This window comes from Astyanax mexicanus, chromosome 7 (genome assembly GCF_023375975.1).
Source record: "Astyanax mexicanus isolate ESR-SI-001 chromosome 7, AstMex3_surface, whole genome shotgun sequence".
In the NCBI taxonomy this organism is placed as follows: Eukaryota; Metazoa; Chordata; class Actinopteri; order Characiformes; family Acestrorhamphidae; genus Astyanax; species Astyanax mexicanus.
In genome coordinates, this window is record NC_064414.1 from 32,780,442 (window position 1) to 32,797,019 (window position 16,578).

At 36.0% G+C, this 16,578-nt stretch overlaps 1 protein-coding gene across 1 annotated transcript; it reads right to left on the bottom strand.

Moving 5' to 3' along the window:
- Positions 1-11,154: 11,154 nt before the first annotated feature.
- marveld1 (MARVEL domain containing 1) lies at positions 11,155-12,739 on the bottom strand. The gene has a single exon (XM_007240386.4). It carries the CDS (start codon positions 12,337-12,339, stop codon positions 11,851-11,853), a length of 489 nt encoding a protein of 162 aa, XP_007240448.1. The 5' UTR covers positions 12,340-12,739; the 3' UTR covers positions 11,155-11,850.
- Between the last annotated feature and the right edge of the window lie 3,839 nt (positions 12,740-16,578).

The window sequence follows — 16,578 nt, forward strand, 5'->3', positions numbered from 1 at the left end:
GAGCCCACAGCTACATTAAAAAACATTTCCTATTACAGACATGGGACACTATGTAGTTGACTGCTACATTTGTTGCTCCAAGAAATCTCCCTTTCATCATATTTTGGAAAGTATAAAATTATACAAATGACACTATACTGATCTAAGCATTGGGACACATGCTCATTTTTTTGTTTCCTAACCAGCTTTTGCTAGAGTAACTGTCTCTACTATCAAGGGAAGACATTCTGCTAGATTTTGCATTGCTGTGAGGATTTGATTGAATCTGGATGCTGCATCTGCATGTTAGGATGTTGCATTATCAGAACACCACCTTATGCCAGACCACACAACTCATCCCAAAAGTATTAGATTGAGCATCATCAGTGGACAACACAGTTCCACAGCTCCACGATGCTGGAGGGATTTATACACCTGTTATTAGGCAAAGCGGTAACAGGTTTATGTTTATCTTCTCCAGAGAATCCTATTCTCTTGGTAATACTTTAGTCTCTACAGAGACTAAACAAGCTGTGTGTTCTTTTCCACATCTGTGTCTGTGCTGGAAGCAAGTTAAATGCATTAATTCAAGTTTATCATCTGTACATACAGTGTAGATATACTGCTTGTGAATGTGTTGTTTAGTATGTTTAGGGGCTGGGTATTTAACATAATCCCATGCAGTATTGTCAAATGCCACTGTAATTATTATTTTATTTAATAAATAATAATAATAATTCATAATAATCATTTAAAATGTTGGTCAATAATTTAATAAAACACTTCTTGTTGTTATATGACATTGAAACAAACTAGTACAAGCAGGTCCATAAAATAATACAGTGTGAGGGTGTTGGTGTCTGACAGCAAGGGTTGATGTCTACACCATTATACAACACAGATGATCATGATGTTATTGAGGTTGTGACCACTTCTGCCATTTCTAATAATAGTGACTGTGATGTACACACAAGGCCTATCTTACTGTATAAGGACAGGTTTAAGAGATAGGTTTATGAGACAAGGCATAAAACAGCCTTAATAAACCACATTTTAAAACTTGTACAGGGGGCCTCATTTCTCTCATCTTTTCCAAAATCATTAAAATCACCCCTGGCAACTGTTTTAAATGTAGTAAATGGAATCATCAAATATCACAAGAATCATATAGGGATTTGTCTTGGTGAGAGACATGTTTATGATATGTGTATGTATGTAACATGTATTAAACTAAGACAAAGAGAGAGAGAGAGAATACAGTACAATAAATGGGAAAGCTGAGAACAGTTTAAAAGCAGAAAAGAGTCTCTGATTTTATCTGCTTTTTCACCGATGTGGAACCAGCAACGTTCTGGTTCGCAAACCTAATTTTGAACTGGTTCGCAACGTTTCCACCAACAAATGTAGCTTCTGAAACCAGAAACGTTCTTTCGCAGCGGGCATCAAAGAATACTAGGTTCTTCAGTGTGAAACGCAACAACATCTGTGGGCATATCTGTTTGTACAGCAGCACCGCCGCTCTGCAGCGCCATCTATTGGTGTGACATTTTGACAGTTCCACATTCACTGAAGCCTGAATGGAACTGATTTAAGAACCAGAGTTATTTGGGTGGAAAAGAGCTACGAGGGAGAGTTTTGTTGATATGTTAGCTACATTAGCTTTGTAGCACCAGCATAAATCTAAAAATGGGCAAACTTCCAAAAAGAAAACATGTTAAACATGTCTTGGCTGATTAAATGTATTTCATTAACCTGACATATTAGCATTGTGAATTCTGCATATGTTTTTATGTGTATATTTGAGATTAAAAGCAATATGTTTAAAAGCCTATGTTCAAAATAAGTTTGTAACATATTTAACAAATAGTGGTGAAAAACTTTTAATTAAAAGATTTAATCTTTTCAAAACTACAAGGTGTTTAAGACAGCCAATGGAAATAATTATTTAATCTAACAACCACAAAGGTATTTACAGCTGAGCAGTCTACCCATATCTGAGCAGCAGCAGTAGCTCTGTACCAGGGATCTTTAGTGAAAAAATCAATAAAACTGCAGTGTTCAAGGTAAAGTATAGTGTAATATCTCTTACAAACTCTTATTAACTCAATGCAGTCAACCAAGCTAAAAAAGCTAAAAAAAAAAAAAATAGATGATAATTTCAGGTTGAAAGTTGGTCATGACGTCAAATGACAAAAATTTTACGTAAGGCTATATTGTCTAATACTGTTACATGTCTGCAGGGAGTGTGCATATATAGCGTTTTTCCTCTGGGTATCTACAGTCTCTGAACGTGAAATGTATATAGAGGTGAAAATAAACTAAATAACAAAAAGAGCAAAAAAGTATATCTTTAAAACTTTTCCATTTAAACCTGCCTAAGATTAGCAGTTTCCTACTGGTGATTCAGACCCTGTTTACTTAATTGCACACGTCTGTGTAATATCCGCTTGGTCCTGCTGCTTTCGTGTGGCTTAAAGGTGTGGAAAAACATTTGACATAATCACTTTACAGAATGCTGTGTGTTCAGAACTTTTCTTTTTTTTTTACTTATTGCTCTACACATCATAGCATGGTGCCCTCAAACTACAATTTGCAGATTTCCTACAGTTAGTTCCACTTTTGTGCCATCTGCTATGGGCTGGCACTAAAACAGAAACCATGGTATTTCCAGAATTCTATAAATAGCAAGTAGCAAGTCCCTCTGCCACACTTTACTCAAACAGAGCACCAATTCATGTAGATCAGAGACAGGATATGAGGTAATTTTCCTCCTGCCTAACAAAGCCTCAAAGCTGATTCTGTCTTCTGGAACATGTGTTCATTTTTTGGCACATGGAAAAATGTCACCACTTAATATTTTAAAATATTGAAATCAAGGTGCCAAAAAGAGTTCTGTCATGCCATGGAAAAACACTTTTTGATAGACTTATTTTAATGCAATCACTGATATTTGAATTTGAATGAAAAGTGCTACTGGAATAAGTGGGCAGAACTTCTGTTTTTAATACCTTAACCTAAACTTTTTGGTAGAGCATATCAACACTGTCCAATGAAAAACCTGTATCTCCAAAACGTTAACTTTACAGGAGAGAGATAAAAATCTATTAACTTTCATTGGAAATCAATATAAAATTTTATTTCAGGTAATTTTGGAGAATTTCTATTGGTACATTCATTAATACATTTTGACAAAGTGTAAGGGACAGTTTGTGTATCCAAATTATGTAGTAAACAAAAAATTAAAAAATTAAAAGTTAGTTTTTTTTTATTGGACACAGATGATCTATGAGTAAGTGTCTTATTAAGGAAGGCATTACATTTAATCAAACATGCTTCTCTGCCATATCTACTAATTAGCAGAGAAAAGTGCGGCTAAAAAACACTAGAGGTTACTTTATTGTTCAATAGTATGTCTTTTCAGTTCTCATCTGTAAATCAGTCCATGTCATCTTCAGCATACTATAATTTCAGAGGGTTTGAGGAATGGAATTATGTAAATTGCTCACTAACCGTTTTTATTACTGCTGTAAGCAAACAACGAGATACAAATATTAGTATAGTCCATTGCTTTTTTCCTTAATGAGAACATTAAAATGTCCAGCTTGAAGAAGCTCCACATAAAAAAGGTTGTATCCCAGTTAAAGTGTATCTTAAGGCCAACAACGGTAAGTAGTTTGTAATAAAGCAGCAGCAGCAGTAGTAGTCCCAGTCTCAGTGTTAAATTTTATATTCCTGCTTCTCATTCAATTTAGGGAACAGTGGGCTGATTGTAATATTGTATGTCCATTACACACTATATTAAGATCTGTCATTCAGTAATAGCTTATAGAACCACATAGGCAATGGGACTGCTTTATCAAACCTTTGTCAAGCACTACAAATATCACTTAAAACTTTTTTAAAAAGCAGAAGCCTTTTACTAATTATGTCCAAAAGCGGTGACAAATTCTCTGGGTTTTGAGGTTTATCTCAGGTGGACCATCACACAGTGGAAACATGTATTGTGGTCAAACGAATCAGTATCCTAGATTTATAGAAGTTCCTCTGTCTTTCTGTAGTGTGATGTTTGTTTGTTTTTTGTTACTATCTATAGATCACTCCACACATGTGAATCGTTTTTGAATCTTCAGTATATTGTAAGAGGTTTTAATGAATGGAATGATGTAATTTATTCTCTAATATGTTTTATCATTGCTCTAAACAAACAAAAATACAAATATTACTATATTAAATATTACTAACAGTTTTTTTATCTTGATGAAGATATTAAAGGGCTACGCTTGAAGAACCTCTACATAAGATAAGAGCTGTATCCCAGTTAACAGTGTACCTCTAGGCTAAGAACCATAAGTAGTGTGTACTAAAACAGCAGCATCAGTAGTGTAATAGTAGTCCCAGTTTGGTAATGGTTGCATGGCTTGTGTTCTGCTTAATTTTATGTTCCTGTTTTTCATTCAGGGAACAGTGGGCTGATTGTAATCTCCTGTGTCCATTTTTCACTCTGAATAGAAGTGAAATACAGGCAAACACTAGAGATTTGGGTTTCTGTGTTGACTCTGCCCGTCCCCTGTCTCAGTGTGTTCCGTACAGAGCAAGGGTGCGTCACTCTGAGGAATGTGTGTCTCAGCAGTGTGTGGAGAGTGTGGTTAGCACTGCTTTGGCGGGGTCCATATGTGCAGCCCTGCTCTAGGCGAAGAACTGCACTACTGCTGCATTAGCCAACAGGACAGGGAAGGAAGGGGGGGCTTATTTATTACACCAACAAATCACAGGGGCAAACGGATATCCTTCTGCAATGACTGCAACAGTGGGGGACTCTGAGATACATGCTGATTCATAAACATGTGGAAAATTATATAAATTCTTAATGCATTCCTGGACTGATCAAAGTGCTATTGTGGCTAAGTTGGAACCGGTCTTTGGGTTTTACCAAGCTGATATTGATTTGTAGACATTATTGTTTGCAGATTTAGAGGTTTCTAGTTCTGGACATGAATATGAGAAATGCGCCTTTAAACGTGTTATGCAATCATTGATTTTGAGCCAAAACTGGATGTTCTTTCAAAGAATTTACAACAGTGTTTTAATGAGGCCCAACTCATTCATTTAACACTGAAAGACATCCTTAGGCTACACTGCACCCATCCATGCTGTACTGTGTACTGTGACTTACTTTAGCCTATATACTGGCATGGAGTGGCATATTTCCTTCCTTAATTCCAATATTAGTTGATACATTTAAAATGTTAAAAACAAAAAAAAATCATGATTGGGTCAGGATAATTATTGGTATGTGGCTGGAGCCTACCTAGAATTTTTGTGGGCAAAATTCAAATTAAATCAAGATTATATTTATTTATATAGCGCTTTAATTGCCACAAAGCAGCTCTAAAGAAGTATGGTAGCAGCACAGAGAATCAAACAAAACATAGAACAACAGTGAGAAAGTGGGAAAACACCAAGGTAGGAGTGTAAAAGGACAATATTAGGGTAAATACAGTGTTTTTTGTTTAACTTTTGTCGAAAAAGCTCTCTGCTTAATTCTGTGAAAATGCATGAATGCTCATTTAGCTGTTGCTAAAAATAATGCAATAAAATTCATGCATTTCCATTCCATTTTTGCAATCTGTTCCCCTATTCTACCTATTAGTTCATGTTCGTCAGACGATTTATTGAAAACTACTTCAAGTCTCAGTCTTTTTTAATAAACTACCTGTGCACTTTTAAAGTTCTTAGTGCCTTGAGCTAAACGGCAGGGCCCTCAGAAGTCTACCAGTAAGGTGTGGAGGTACTTTGAGCTTGTTGTTATTGTAAAAATAGATCTTTCTTGGCATGGAAAATTGTGCTGGGCAGTATACCTGTTCATATGGTATGCCGTAGGGGAAATCAGAACGTAATTAGAACAGTATGCATTTTTCTCATACTACCATACAGCTAGAGGCGCTGTGTAGAACAGCACCGCCAAGATGTTGCTAGCCAGTTAGCATAACAAGCTAACACACTGGAGTTGACTGTAGCTTAGCTCTATGGAGCCTAAACACTCGTCTCTCGCTCCATCCTGCCTGAGAACAGCACCTTATCCCACAAACGAGCCCAGAAACGTTTCTGAGTACAGAGTCATTTATTCAGCAGGTGATAAAACTGCCTAAAACTCAAGGATACGAGGTGAGCAGTAACTATATGCCTGTTTAAATATATTAATACTGCAGCATGAAGGACAATATTAATGCACACTGAACTTAATGTATTTGTTAACTAGAGAAAGAAGGGAATTGTTGCTGATTTTAATCCTGTAATGCCTGTAATTGCTTCAACTATGAATGGCTTAGTAACTTTTTAAAATGTTTAGTTTTAAAAAGGTAGCTGTGTTAAAGTTGTTGGCGTTTCTCTTTTTAAGGTCTATTGTTTGCATTCTTCAGCGTTTTTTCTGCTAATGAAGTCTAATTTCTTCATATATTGCGTCATTTTTTGAGTCACAAACCTATATTAAAGTCCAGTCATACAAAAAAATACAAATAAATTAAAATAAAATTAAAATACCATGATATACCGTGAAACCATCAGAATCTTGAAAAATATTGTGATATCCATTTTTGATCATACCGCCCAGCACTAATGGGAAATGCTTTGCTATGAAATGCTATGACTAGCATTGTACGCCTGTCAGCTAAAAGTGCTGTATTTCAGAATGCTGGAGGTGAACAGAGAACGAATATTCTACAAAGGTTTGTACTTATTATCATGTTTCAATATACCCTACAGTAGGAGTGGGCGATATGCCTCTAAAATAATATCACGATATTTCAGGGTATTTTTGGGATAACGATATACTTGGCAATATAGGAAAACAGAAAAATAATTAATTAATTTCAGGAATATAGTATCATAGTATAAGAGTATAACCATAATGTGGCTAAATAAATAATATAGCATAAAATAATATAATGCAGCAAAAAATATTGCAGAATATTTTCATGCATATAAACTGCAAACAAAAACTATAAACTAAAACAATTATACAATAAATACACTTAAAACTTCTCAGTAAATAATGGACTACTTTTAAGACAAACCATCCCTGTTATCACGATATGGATTTTTAATATCATGATATTTCTGTGTCACGATATATTGTATACGATATAATATTGCCCACCCCTACCCTACAGCTGTTGTTAGATTTGCATGGTATTGTGGGAACTGGAGTACGTTTAGAATTTACTCTTATTTCTCCCTCCCTCCCACAACTCCTCCTTTTCCTTTTTTGTATCTCTTTTCCTCTTGTTGCCTGCCATATACTCATTCTATCTCTCTTTGTTCTTTGTCTCTCACCGTTCTCACATATGGATTTAAAAAAAACTGAAAATAAACAAGTGTTTCAGCAGTATTCTAACTTTACCATCTTTTTTAACTCATGGTGAAATAGATGAGGACAATGGATCTGCATTTTTGTTTGTATGAACACACATTGTACGTACTAATGTTTACAATTTACTGATTAACTAGTACTCTACAGGCAAAGTTAACTACCTTAGCACAAACTTCATTAGATCATTAATATAATTAAAGTTCTATTTAAATGAAATTATAAAAAAACATTTGTTTATGCCATATTTACACCCTGAGGTCCAGATCATGGTATAAACTGAACTGTAATTTTGTGTACCATTACACCAATACTCCCTGGACAAAGTGCCAGTCCACTGCACTCTTCACTTACACCATAGGGACAATTTAGCATAATCAGTTAAATTCCTACCATGTGTGTTTGGGGAAGTAAGAACAAACCTGAGTACCCAAAGTGAAATCAACACAAATATGGGAGAAAACACAAAACTCCTACAGACATCACAGAGCTTTAATATCAAATCAGTAACTCCAGACCCCTGGAGCTGTGTGATGCACACATTACCGGCTGTGCCAGTGTGCTGTCCACCAACCAGACAGTCATATGCAAATGTTTTTTGGCAACCCTGGTCAAGCAACATGCTTTGTTTATTTTCTAAACATAAATAAGGACAAATTGTTTGTATATTTTCTGAACTTGGAAAATTGAAAAATGAATCTTTTCTTTTTTTTTTACTTTCTTACAGACAAAATATGGCACTGAGCATGGCTGCAATGTTGAAACCCCCTCTGGCCTTAGTAGTTTTTGCTGTGTGTTTGTATGTATGTCACTTTCACTGATAAATTGTGTGTTTTATGTTTTTCCTATAACATAATAATAAGCAAAGTTATAAAATGTTTTACATGTCATTAGAACAGGAGTGTCTACAGGTTTGCATATGGCTGTATAGTCTCACTGTCAAATGAATAACAAGTATCTCAATTTCTGTCCATTTTTAGTTTAATAGATAATTTGAAAAAATAAATAATCCCTTACACTATGTGAAAATGTCTTGATGGGTGAACCTATTTACATTTACCAAAATTACCTGATTTTGAAGAAAACTCTTTTATATTCACTTCAATTGAAGGTTAAGAAGGTTTTATCTCTCTCGCTGCTGTTTTGGAGGTATATGCTTTCTTAAATCTGCCTGTAGTATTTGTGCATTAGTTGCTGTCAATGTACTATCCAGAGCTTATGAGAAAAAAAAACTGGCTTGGAGAAAAGAGAGAGAGAAAGAAGATTGAGAGAGAGAGAGAGAGAGAGAGAGAGAGAGAGAGAGAGAAAACAGTGTTGAGGTTGTTCTTGCCATCTAAGTACAAACAGGAAATTTCTTTTTTTTTTTTGTGGATGAGTAGTTTATATAAATAGCTCTACCACATCCCTAGTATGGACTGTTTCGGTTCATTTCTTAGGGTTCATGTTGGCTAGGAATGTCTTGGCAATAGCACCTAACATGGTGCTAAAAGCTTTATTTGTTAGAAATGAAGAGAGGAGAACAAAACACAAAACATTTCTGACAGAAAGCAAATGGTCTTGTTTAGGAAAACTCCCACGCAGAAATGAGCTCTATACACCAAAACGGAGCAGAGCCAGAGAGTTGAACAGTAAAGGACTGAGACTGACACACTGTGAGAAACAGAGCCGGCTTTATGTAGCCCTGCCAACTCGTAGGAATTTGAGAGGCTCACTGCCGCTCTCAGACAGCAGAGTCATAGTTACAAGTGGGGATGTGAAGGATGTAGAAGAATTGAGTCTCTTCATACACTTTTTTTTTCATATATAGCTCATATATATATGCATAGCCCCTTTTGCTATACACAAGAAGTTCAGTGTTCTTGTACATTTTTCAGGAAATTTCCTTTGCATTCTGTGTTGTATCAGCTCTACATCTTCATCAACAAGGCTGTCTTCCTCAGAAGGTTGTCCATCTGTGGTGGGTGTGTGGCACTCTGTGTTCTCCTTGAGCCTGTTCTGTTGTGTTACAGCAGGCTTGGCAAACACAGTGAAGGTAATGAGCCACATCTGTTTCTTGGTAAGTCTGTGCTAGCAGAGTAGTCAATTTGCTATGGATAGAAGGATAACTAACAATGTCCCATATCAAGTTAAATGAACACAGATTACAGATCAAAAGAATAAATAATGAAATAATGAATTATGTAACATTTAATACTGATTCTATATATACAATTTAATACTAATCTATTTCAGCCACGCTAAAAGGTTAAAGGTCACCCCAATTTGGGAACTTGGGTATCAAAACAATTTGAGAGAGTGTTCATGTGCAACTTTCTAGTCTGGAACTCATTTTTACCATCATTCCAACACCACATAAATGCAACATTATTATTATTTTTTTTTTCACAGATTCATACAAAGCTCTAACTGTGCTAGATAATATTTTTTTGAGAATACCAGGTTCTTTATTCATGTGGTAGCAGTAAAAAAGAATTAAGAATAAAGTCAATGAAATGTGAAACACCTGTGAACAAGTGTGTTCACATTCATTCATTTAAGAATTTCTTACTTAATCAAAATTCTGTTTGAGTTTCACTGTTTAACAAGTCCCACCCCTTTCAAATATGAGACTTTTAACTGGTTTCCTATTGGCTCTTCTTCTGGGTGTTATCTTTCTGTTGTTCCACACCTAGCTAAAATATGTAATCTGCTGTATGGAGAGCTATGGAGTCATGCTGTCCAGGAGTAAAGTTTTTGGTAAAGTGGATTTTTTTTTTAATTAAGTGGCTGAACTCTGAGAATGATTGACACTGAGAACATGGATCATACATTTGTGTGGATGGCTGGATTACAATCTTTACTGCGGGCCATATGTTTGACACCCCTGTGTTAAAAGCAGTGGGATTTTGCCATTTGCAGCTGAGGTACAGATCGTAACATGCTTACCCCATGTGGCTGCTTCTGATGACATTAACAGATGGACAGGACTGCAACAAAATGGGGCATCTCAACTAACTTCAGTAACAACTGAAAACATTTAACTGGATTTTTAAGATTTTTGAAAAATGAATCAGTTTTAGATAAAGTTTAGAGCTCTAACAGTGCACTTTTGCAAGCTGGGTACATTGTGTCTTAATTAAATTAATGTAGTAAAAAGAGGAAAAAAGGCTGAATTACACATTTAAAAGAAAGGTGCTGCAAATTGTTCTTTGTGTGAATATTCAACTAATTATGGAGGAACACTTTTATTGGGAATGTGAAGAAAATTTCTTTGTGTTGTGAAGGCTTTTTGCACTCACATAAATCTTTATTACAGAAATGTTTTTTTTATGGATCCAAATGTAATTTATCTATGGCCTCAATGAAACCTTGATTTTATATTATTAACTATTACTCCCTTTATTTTACTTCTATCTGCCTGAGATCAGCATTGTAAAGGCCTTTTTTTTACACTTCTCTGGAAGTACATCCCTCCTCCCTCCCTTTTGTGATTACAGTAAGAAACTCCCCTTTTCATTTCCCTTTGGAGAGATCATGGATTAAAAGTTCATGGTTATAAGTCACAGATACACTATGGGTTTCTCTGTGGACAACGTTCTTATTAAACAATACATAAGTTTAATATTTAAAGGCTAAACCATTCATAATACAATACAAAAGCCTGCATTGCTTTCTTGGTACTCAGCTGCTGTTGCGCTGGTGTGTAATGGCAGCAGTCTGACTGTGATGGAATGTTATAATGGCTGTTGTCTCAGAGGCTTATCTGTGCTTGGCTAGCGTAGCCAGCTACCTCTTACAAATCTCAGACTCACAGTTACAGAGAACGAGAATTAATATATTTCCTTTTTATTCATTCAGTATTAGACATTTGCTTCATGACTGAGAATTGCTTCATGTTAAACAAGACTTATTGTGTACTTTGAATGAAGACATTTTACAAGAACCGTTGCTATGCTCTTTTTAAGCAGAAAAATACTTTTTATATACACACTTACACCCACACATTTGTAGTATGCAGATTTAGTCGTGTAGAAGGCACTGCTTTATGACAAGATCATGAAGACAGACACTGCAAACAAAATGCTACAAACTTGGCATATCTACATGAGGCAACAAACTGATGTTTGTGAGTTTTTTTTCATTGGAACAGTACTATGAAGGAAAACATGACTCTTTGTTACATAAATCATCGAGTAGCTTGAACTCTTATACATATATATATATAAAAAAACGTACAAAAACATACACAACCATAAAATACGTATAATGTTTTAGCACGGCTGCTGAAGTTCTCTGACTTTAAATTACTGTATAAAATCAACAAACCTGGAAGCCTGAGACAAGGGCACTGAAACCTCTGCTTTAAGAGAAAAGAAATTTTTCCAGTCTCCAAAAGCCTGCTGTGAGCTGTGTGCGACCTGGGGAAGGACCAAGGGCCCCTTTTTTCTCTCAGAGAAAAAGAGATAGAGGGGAAGCCTCCCTCCCCCTGTCCATCCATCCATTGTCCTGAGCCTACACTGGGCTGTTTACACCACAGTCTGCTCACCCCGGCACTTTCTGCAGGAGCCATAGATGGCCGAGAGCAGATAGACAACAGCAGTGAGGCAGGCAAACACAGAGCCAGTGAGGTAGACCTTGTATGAGCACGGGGGCCTGTATTGTACCACATTGCAGTAGGAGTTCTTTTTTGTCTTGTAGATCATGATGCCAATGGCAGAACAGTAGAGCAAAGTGGCAGCAATGTCATGGATCATGTTGGTTAACAACCAGCGTTCTCCTCCCACAATGGGGACCAGGTCCTGCTTGTCCAGTAGTGTGACGAAGAAGAGGGCCAGGGTGAGAAGCCAGAAGAACACGGCCACAAACAGCACAAAGTGGACGGAGCCCTCATACTTGTTGGCAGCGATGGTGACCCACAGACCAGCTCCCAGCAGAATCTGGAGAATGCGTACAATCCCGACAAAGCTCTTGAGGAACTCCAGGAAATTCCTCCTCACCTGTGGCTGGGGGGGCATCTCCTTGATGTGGAGAAGAGAAGAGCAGTTCTCCTCTCTTTCTTCTGTTTGGGGTGGAGGCTCTTTGCCACAAGCAGAAGGAAAAAAAATACCAGGAGATGGTGGTATAGGAGAAAAGCAGCACTGGAGATTACTGGAGAGGCGAGTAAAAGATAAAGAAGAAGAGGAGGAATGCACACAGCGCTGCTTGAGCACAGCCTGGAGGTTTTGAAATTAGATTTCTGCGTTTCGTCCCTTCCGTTTCCTCTGTGGCAGCTGGAGAAACTTTGTCTTCCTCCCCCCTCTTTTTCACCCAGCAGCTGGAAGAGGAAGCTCTGGGAGCAGGGGGCCGGCCTGAAAGCTCTAGCCATCCCTCTCTCTGTCCCAGTCTGAGAGAAAAAAGAGAGAGGGAGGAAGGAGGGAAGAAAGAGTGAGACATGCACATTTACTTTTTTTGTCTTTAAACCAATAGGGATGTAAGTCATTTTATAAAATAGATAATAATAATAAGTATTATTAGTAAATGTTAAAAGCCTCCACATTCAGAGGAGCAACACTTTTCCACTGTTAGTTCAGTTTGGACAAAGATGACAAGAACAAGAAGGGAATGTAAAGGGGAGGGGCGCACTGACGTCACACATTACACTCTGTTGAAACGTGGCCATGTCTAGCCCCGCCCCATCCCAACTCTAAGCAGTGGGAGGAGAAAACAGCCTATCTGGCTCTCTGATTGGATCTTCCACTGGTCCTGAATGAATGGCAGGACACAGGCTGGATCTCAGTGAAGGAAAGAAGCTTCTGTTAAAGTAACGGAAACACACACAGCTCATAGTAACTACAGGGCGGATCTTGCTCATTATTAGATTAAGGTAAATTGTCTGGATTCTAACACTTCAAAGCCCCAAATTATGGGCTTGTCCTGAGTAAAGTTCACTAATGAGTAGCCAGGAGCTTTTTTACCATTTACCAGACATGCTAAGATGATAAATGTGTCCACATCAATCAACCTGACACCGATTTGAGTGGAAAGAAAAGCACATTTATATGGCAAACTTTGACATATTACATATTATTTAACTAAAAAAACTACAGTTACAAATACAAGGATTTATTTGGACTTTTATTAGTAAAAATTGGTTCCAGATATCTACAATGTAATTCTGAAATAAAAATAAATTCTATACATTCTAAAATGAATAGTATTTTATTACTAGTCAAAACTTGAATTGAAGATATCTAAAATTATACTGTAGAGATAAAAGACTGTACATATCCAAAAGACGCATTACTATTAGTCAACATGACATTAGAAATGTCTTGAATTATCATTTTTGTTCTGGTGGGAATATGTGGACCTGAACATTTTGCTAGTCAGATTTACTGTGGAGATATTTAACTAGTAAAAAAGCTGTAGATATCTGTAACTGACGTTTTTACTACAAATTACAGATAAGAGAGACTGAAATGCATGTAAACAATGGCAACATAACAATCAAAACTAGTTGTAAAAACTTCTGTATAAATCAATTTTATTTTAATTTATTTTATTTTTGGTAATGTGACTAGTCAGACTGTATTTATAGATATAGTGTATACCTGGTGTTATTACTAGTAAAAGTTACATAGCCAGGATCTGAAATGATAGTTATTACTTGTAAAAACTACATCACAAGCTTATGTTTGACTTCTCATAGGCCAAAATAACCTGCAATAGATTTCCACTATGTAGATTAATGAGCTTCACCAACCCAATCTGCTTTTTTAAATTCAGGATTTAAATTATTTTGAAAAGCACCTTTTTCCAGCCTTTTGCAAACAAACCTGTATTTTATGGTTGCAATTTACATAATAATGGAAAGATTTTAATTTGGAAATGTTTAGTTTGCTAAAATGAAAAATAAAAGTTCTAGTTCAGTGTTCTGATGGTTTGTTTTATTTGTTACTGAAAGAATTTGTATTAAATTCTAAAATCAACTGAATATGAGTTAAACTTTTATAAACTCCACTGAGTATACATTAATGTATCCATTCAAAAATCCTGGCACGGTGATCAGCAAAGATTTTGTAATGTTACAATAAATTTTATGTTCACAGTGACTATTTATTTACTTATTAAGCAGGTCTGCCGAAACAGTATTTACACAGTTAATCGTAGAAACAGTAAAGACAAAAAGATAAAGAAGCAGTGGTTTATTCTTTGTGCTAAAAAATAATCATGTATTCTATGAAAAACTTAAGTCAGTGAGGAAGTCAGTGTCTGCTGTTCATTTAATGATATGACCTTTTACTAGCAGCCAGCCTGTATCCTGTCATTAAAGAGCATGCCATTAGAGCAGTGTAAATCTTATTTAGTGTCTGAGAGTCAGTTACCATGACCACAGCTGGGTTTTTTTCAGTCTACTGAGGTGCCCTTCTTAAAATAATTCACCTGTAATATGTTATCCATGCATTAAACACTATTAAATCTAGTTATTTTAACATCAACTTTATTCAAGTGTATTTACCTCTACATTTGCTGAACAAAGCAGGAATACTTTTTTATCATGCCACATTTTAGGAAACTAAAAATAAGAGGTTTTGACATCTGGTTGCTTAGTTGTTCTTGGGTGCAGCATTTGATTGAATATTAGAGGTGTAAGAAAATATATCCTTATTGTATCAGGATATTTTTGCAGTACTGTATCAACTTTTAAAATCACCTAGTTTACAGCCACACAGTGGTTTATTTTGTGTTGTTTATAAACTCCGCCCACTAGAAAGAAGTATTGTACTTTTATTCAGTGTTGTGCCAGTTCACAGCTTTTCTGAACTAGTTTAAAGTTCAGTTCATTTAACTTTTTTCGTGAGATATTCAAATAAATACTTTTTTTCACACAAGCTAGAAATCACTATACGTTCTTTGAAACTGCTCATTGTAGACATTTGTTCATGACACTGCAATTGTGGGTTTCTTACCAGGTGATGAAAATGCTATCACTTCCACTAGCCTTTTTTTTTAATTGCAGCACTTTCTCTCACTCTCGTCATTGGTCTCTCTCTCTCTCTCTCTCTCTCTCTCTCTCTCTCTCTCTGTATCTCTCTCTCTCTCTCTCTCTCTCTCTCTCTGTATCTCTCTCTCTCTGTATCTCTCTCTCTGTCTCTCTCTCTCTCTCTCTCTCTCTCTCGCCCTCTCTCGCCCTCGCCCTCCGTGCTCCAGCCCTCCGCACTCCAGCCCTCCGTGATTCATCACGGGTAACGTTGTGCGAAAGCCAGTATGTTATTAACTAGCCAACGTTCATTTACAGGGATGTCTGCCGTTCATGACACATAATGTGAACTAATTCACATTCAAGTTCTTTATTAAAAAATGTGTTGCGTTCAGTTCAACATTCACGAAAAAATGAGCGTGTTCAATGAACACTGCTTTTAATATATCCTTTTTTATATTATATTATATTATATTATATTATATTATATTATATTTAACAATTTTTCCAGTACAGCCCTACTGTTTCAAATCATATACATATAGTATTCTGTAAATTAGGGTAGATTTACAAATGCAAATGTACAGATAAACATTTAAAAGATTTAACATGTCCAAACCTCTATGAAATTCAATCATTCCAATGTCAAATTTAATTTGAGGGCATTACTTATATGTGTCAGACTAGATAGAAATCAATCCAGTGCTTTTTAATTCAGGATACTTTTTTAGGGAAAGTAATTTAATAACTAGTTGTTCAGTTGTTTTTTGCCAAATTAACCACAAATTTGACCTAATGATTTAAATCAGAAAAAAAGAAAACAGAAAAACTGTTGAGATGATATATTATAGACTACTAGATACAGAAGATTTCACAAACATAATCACATAGGCAAAACCTGCTAACTTCTAAATACAGATTGCTGCAAAAATTGTAGGAAATTTTGGGGCTTCAATGGAGAAAGGGAAAGAGATGTGACACTTACAGCACTACAGTTGGTTCAAGCCACACAGCATAGAGAACTCACTGTACCACAGCACACTGTGACAGGTATTACCAGCATGTGACCACAAGATGTCACTCATGCTGCACAGATACACCAGCCAACTGCATGTATTAGACCTATGTTTAAAAATAATTATTTAAGTGCATCATTTAGGGTTAATTTTCTATTGCAGAAAGTTTGTTTCCTGGGAGTCAGTCAGTACCAAGGCATGCCAATTATATTATGATTAATTGTGATTATGATTAGTTACAGTAAATACCCATTTGTTGCAAGTGTTATATATTTTTT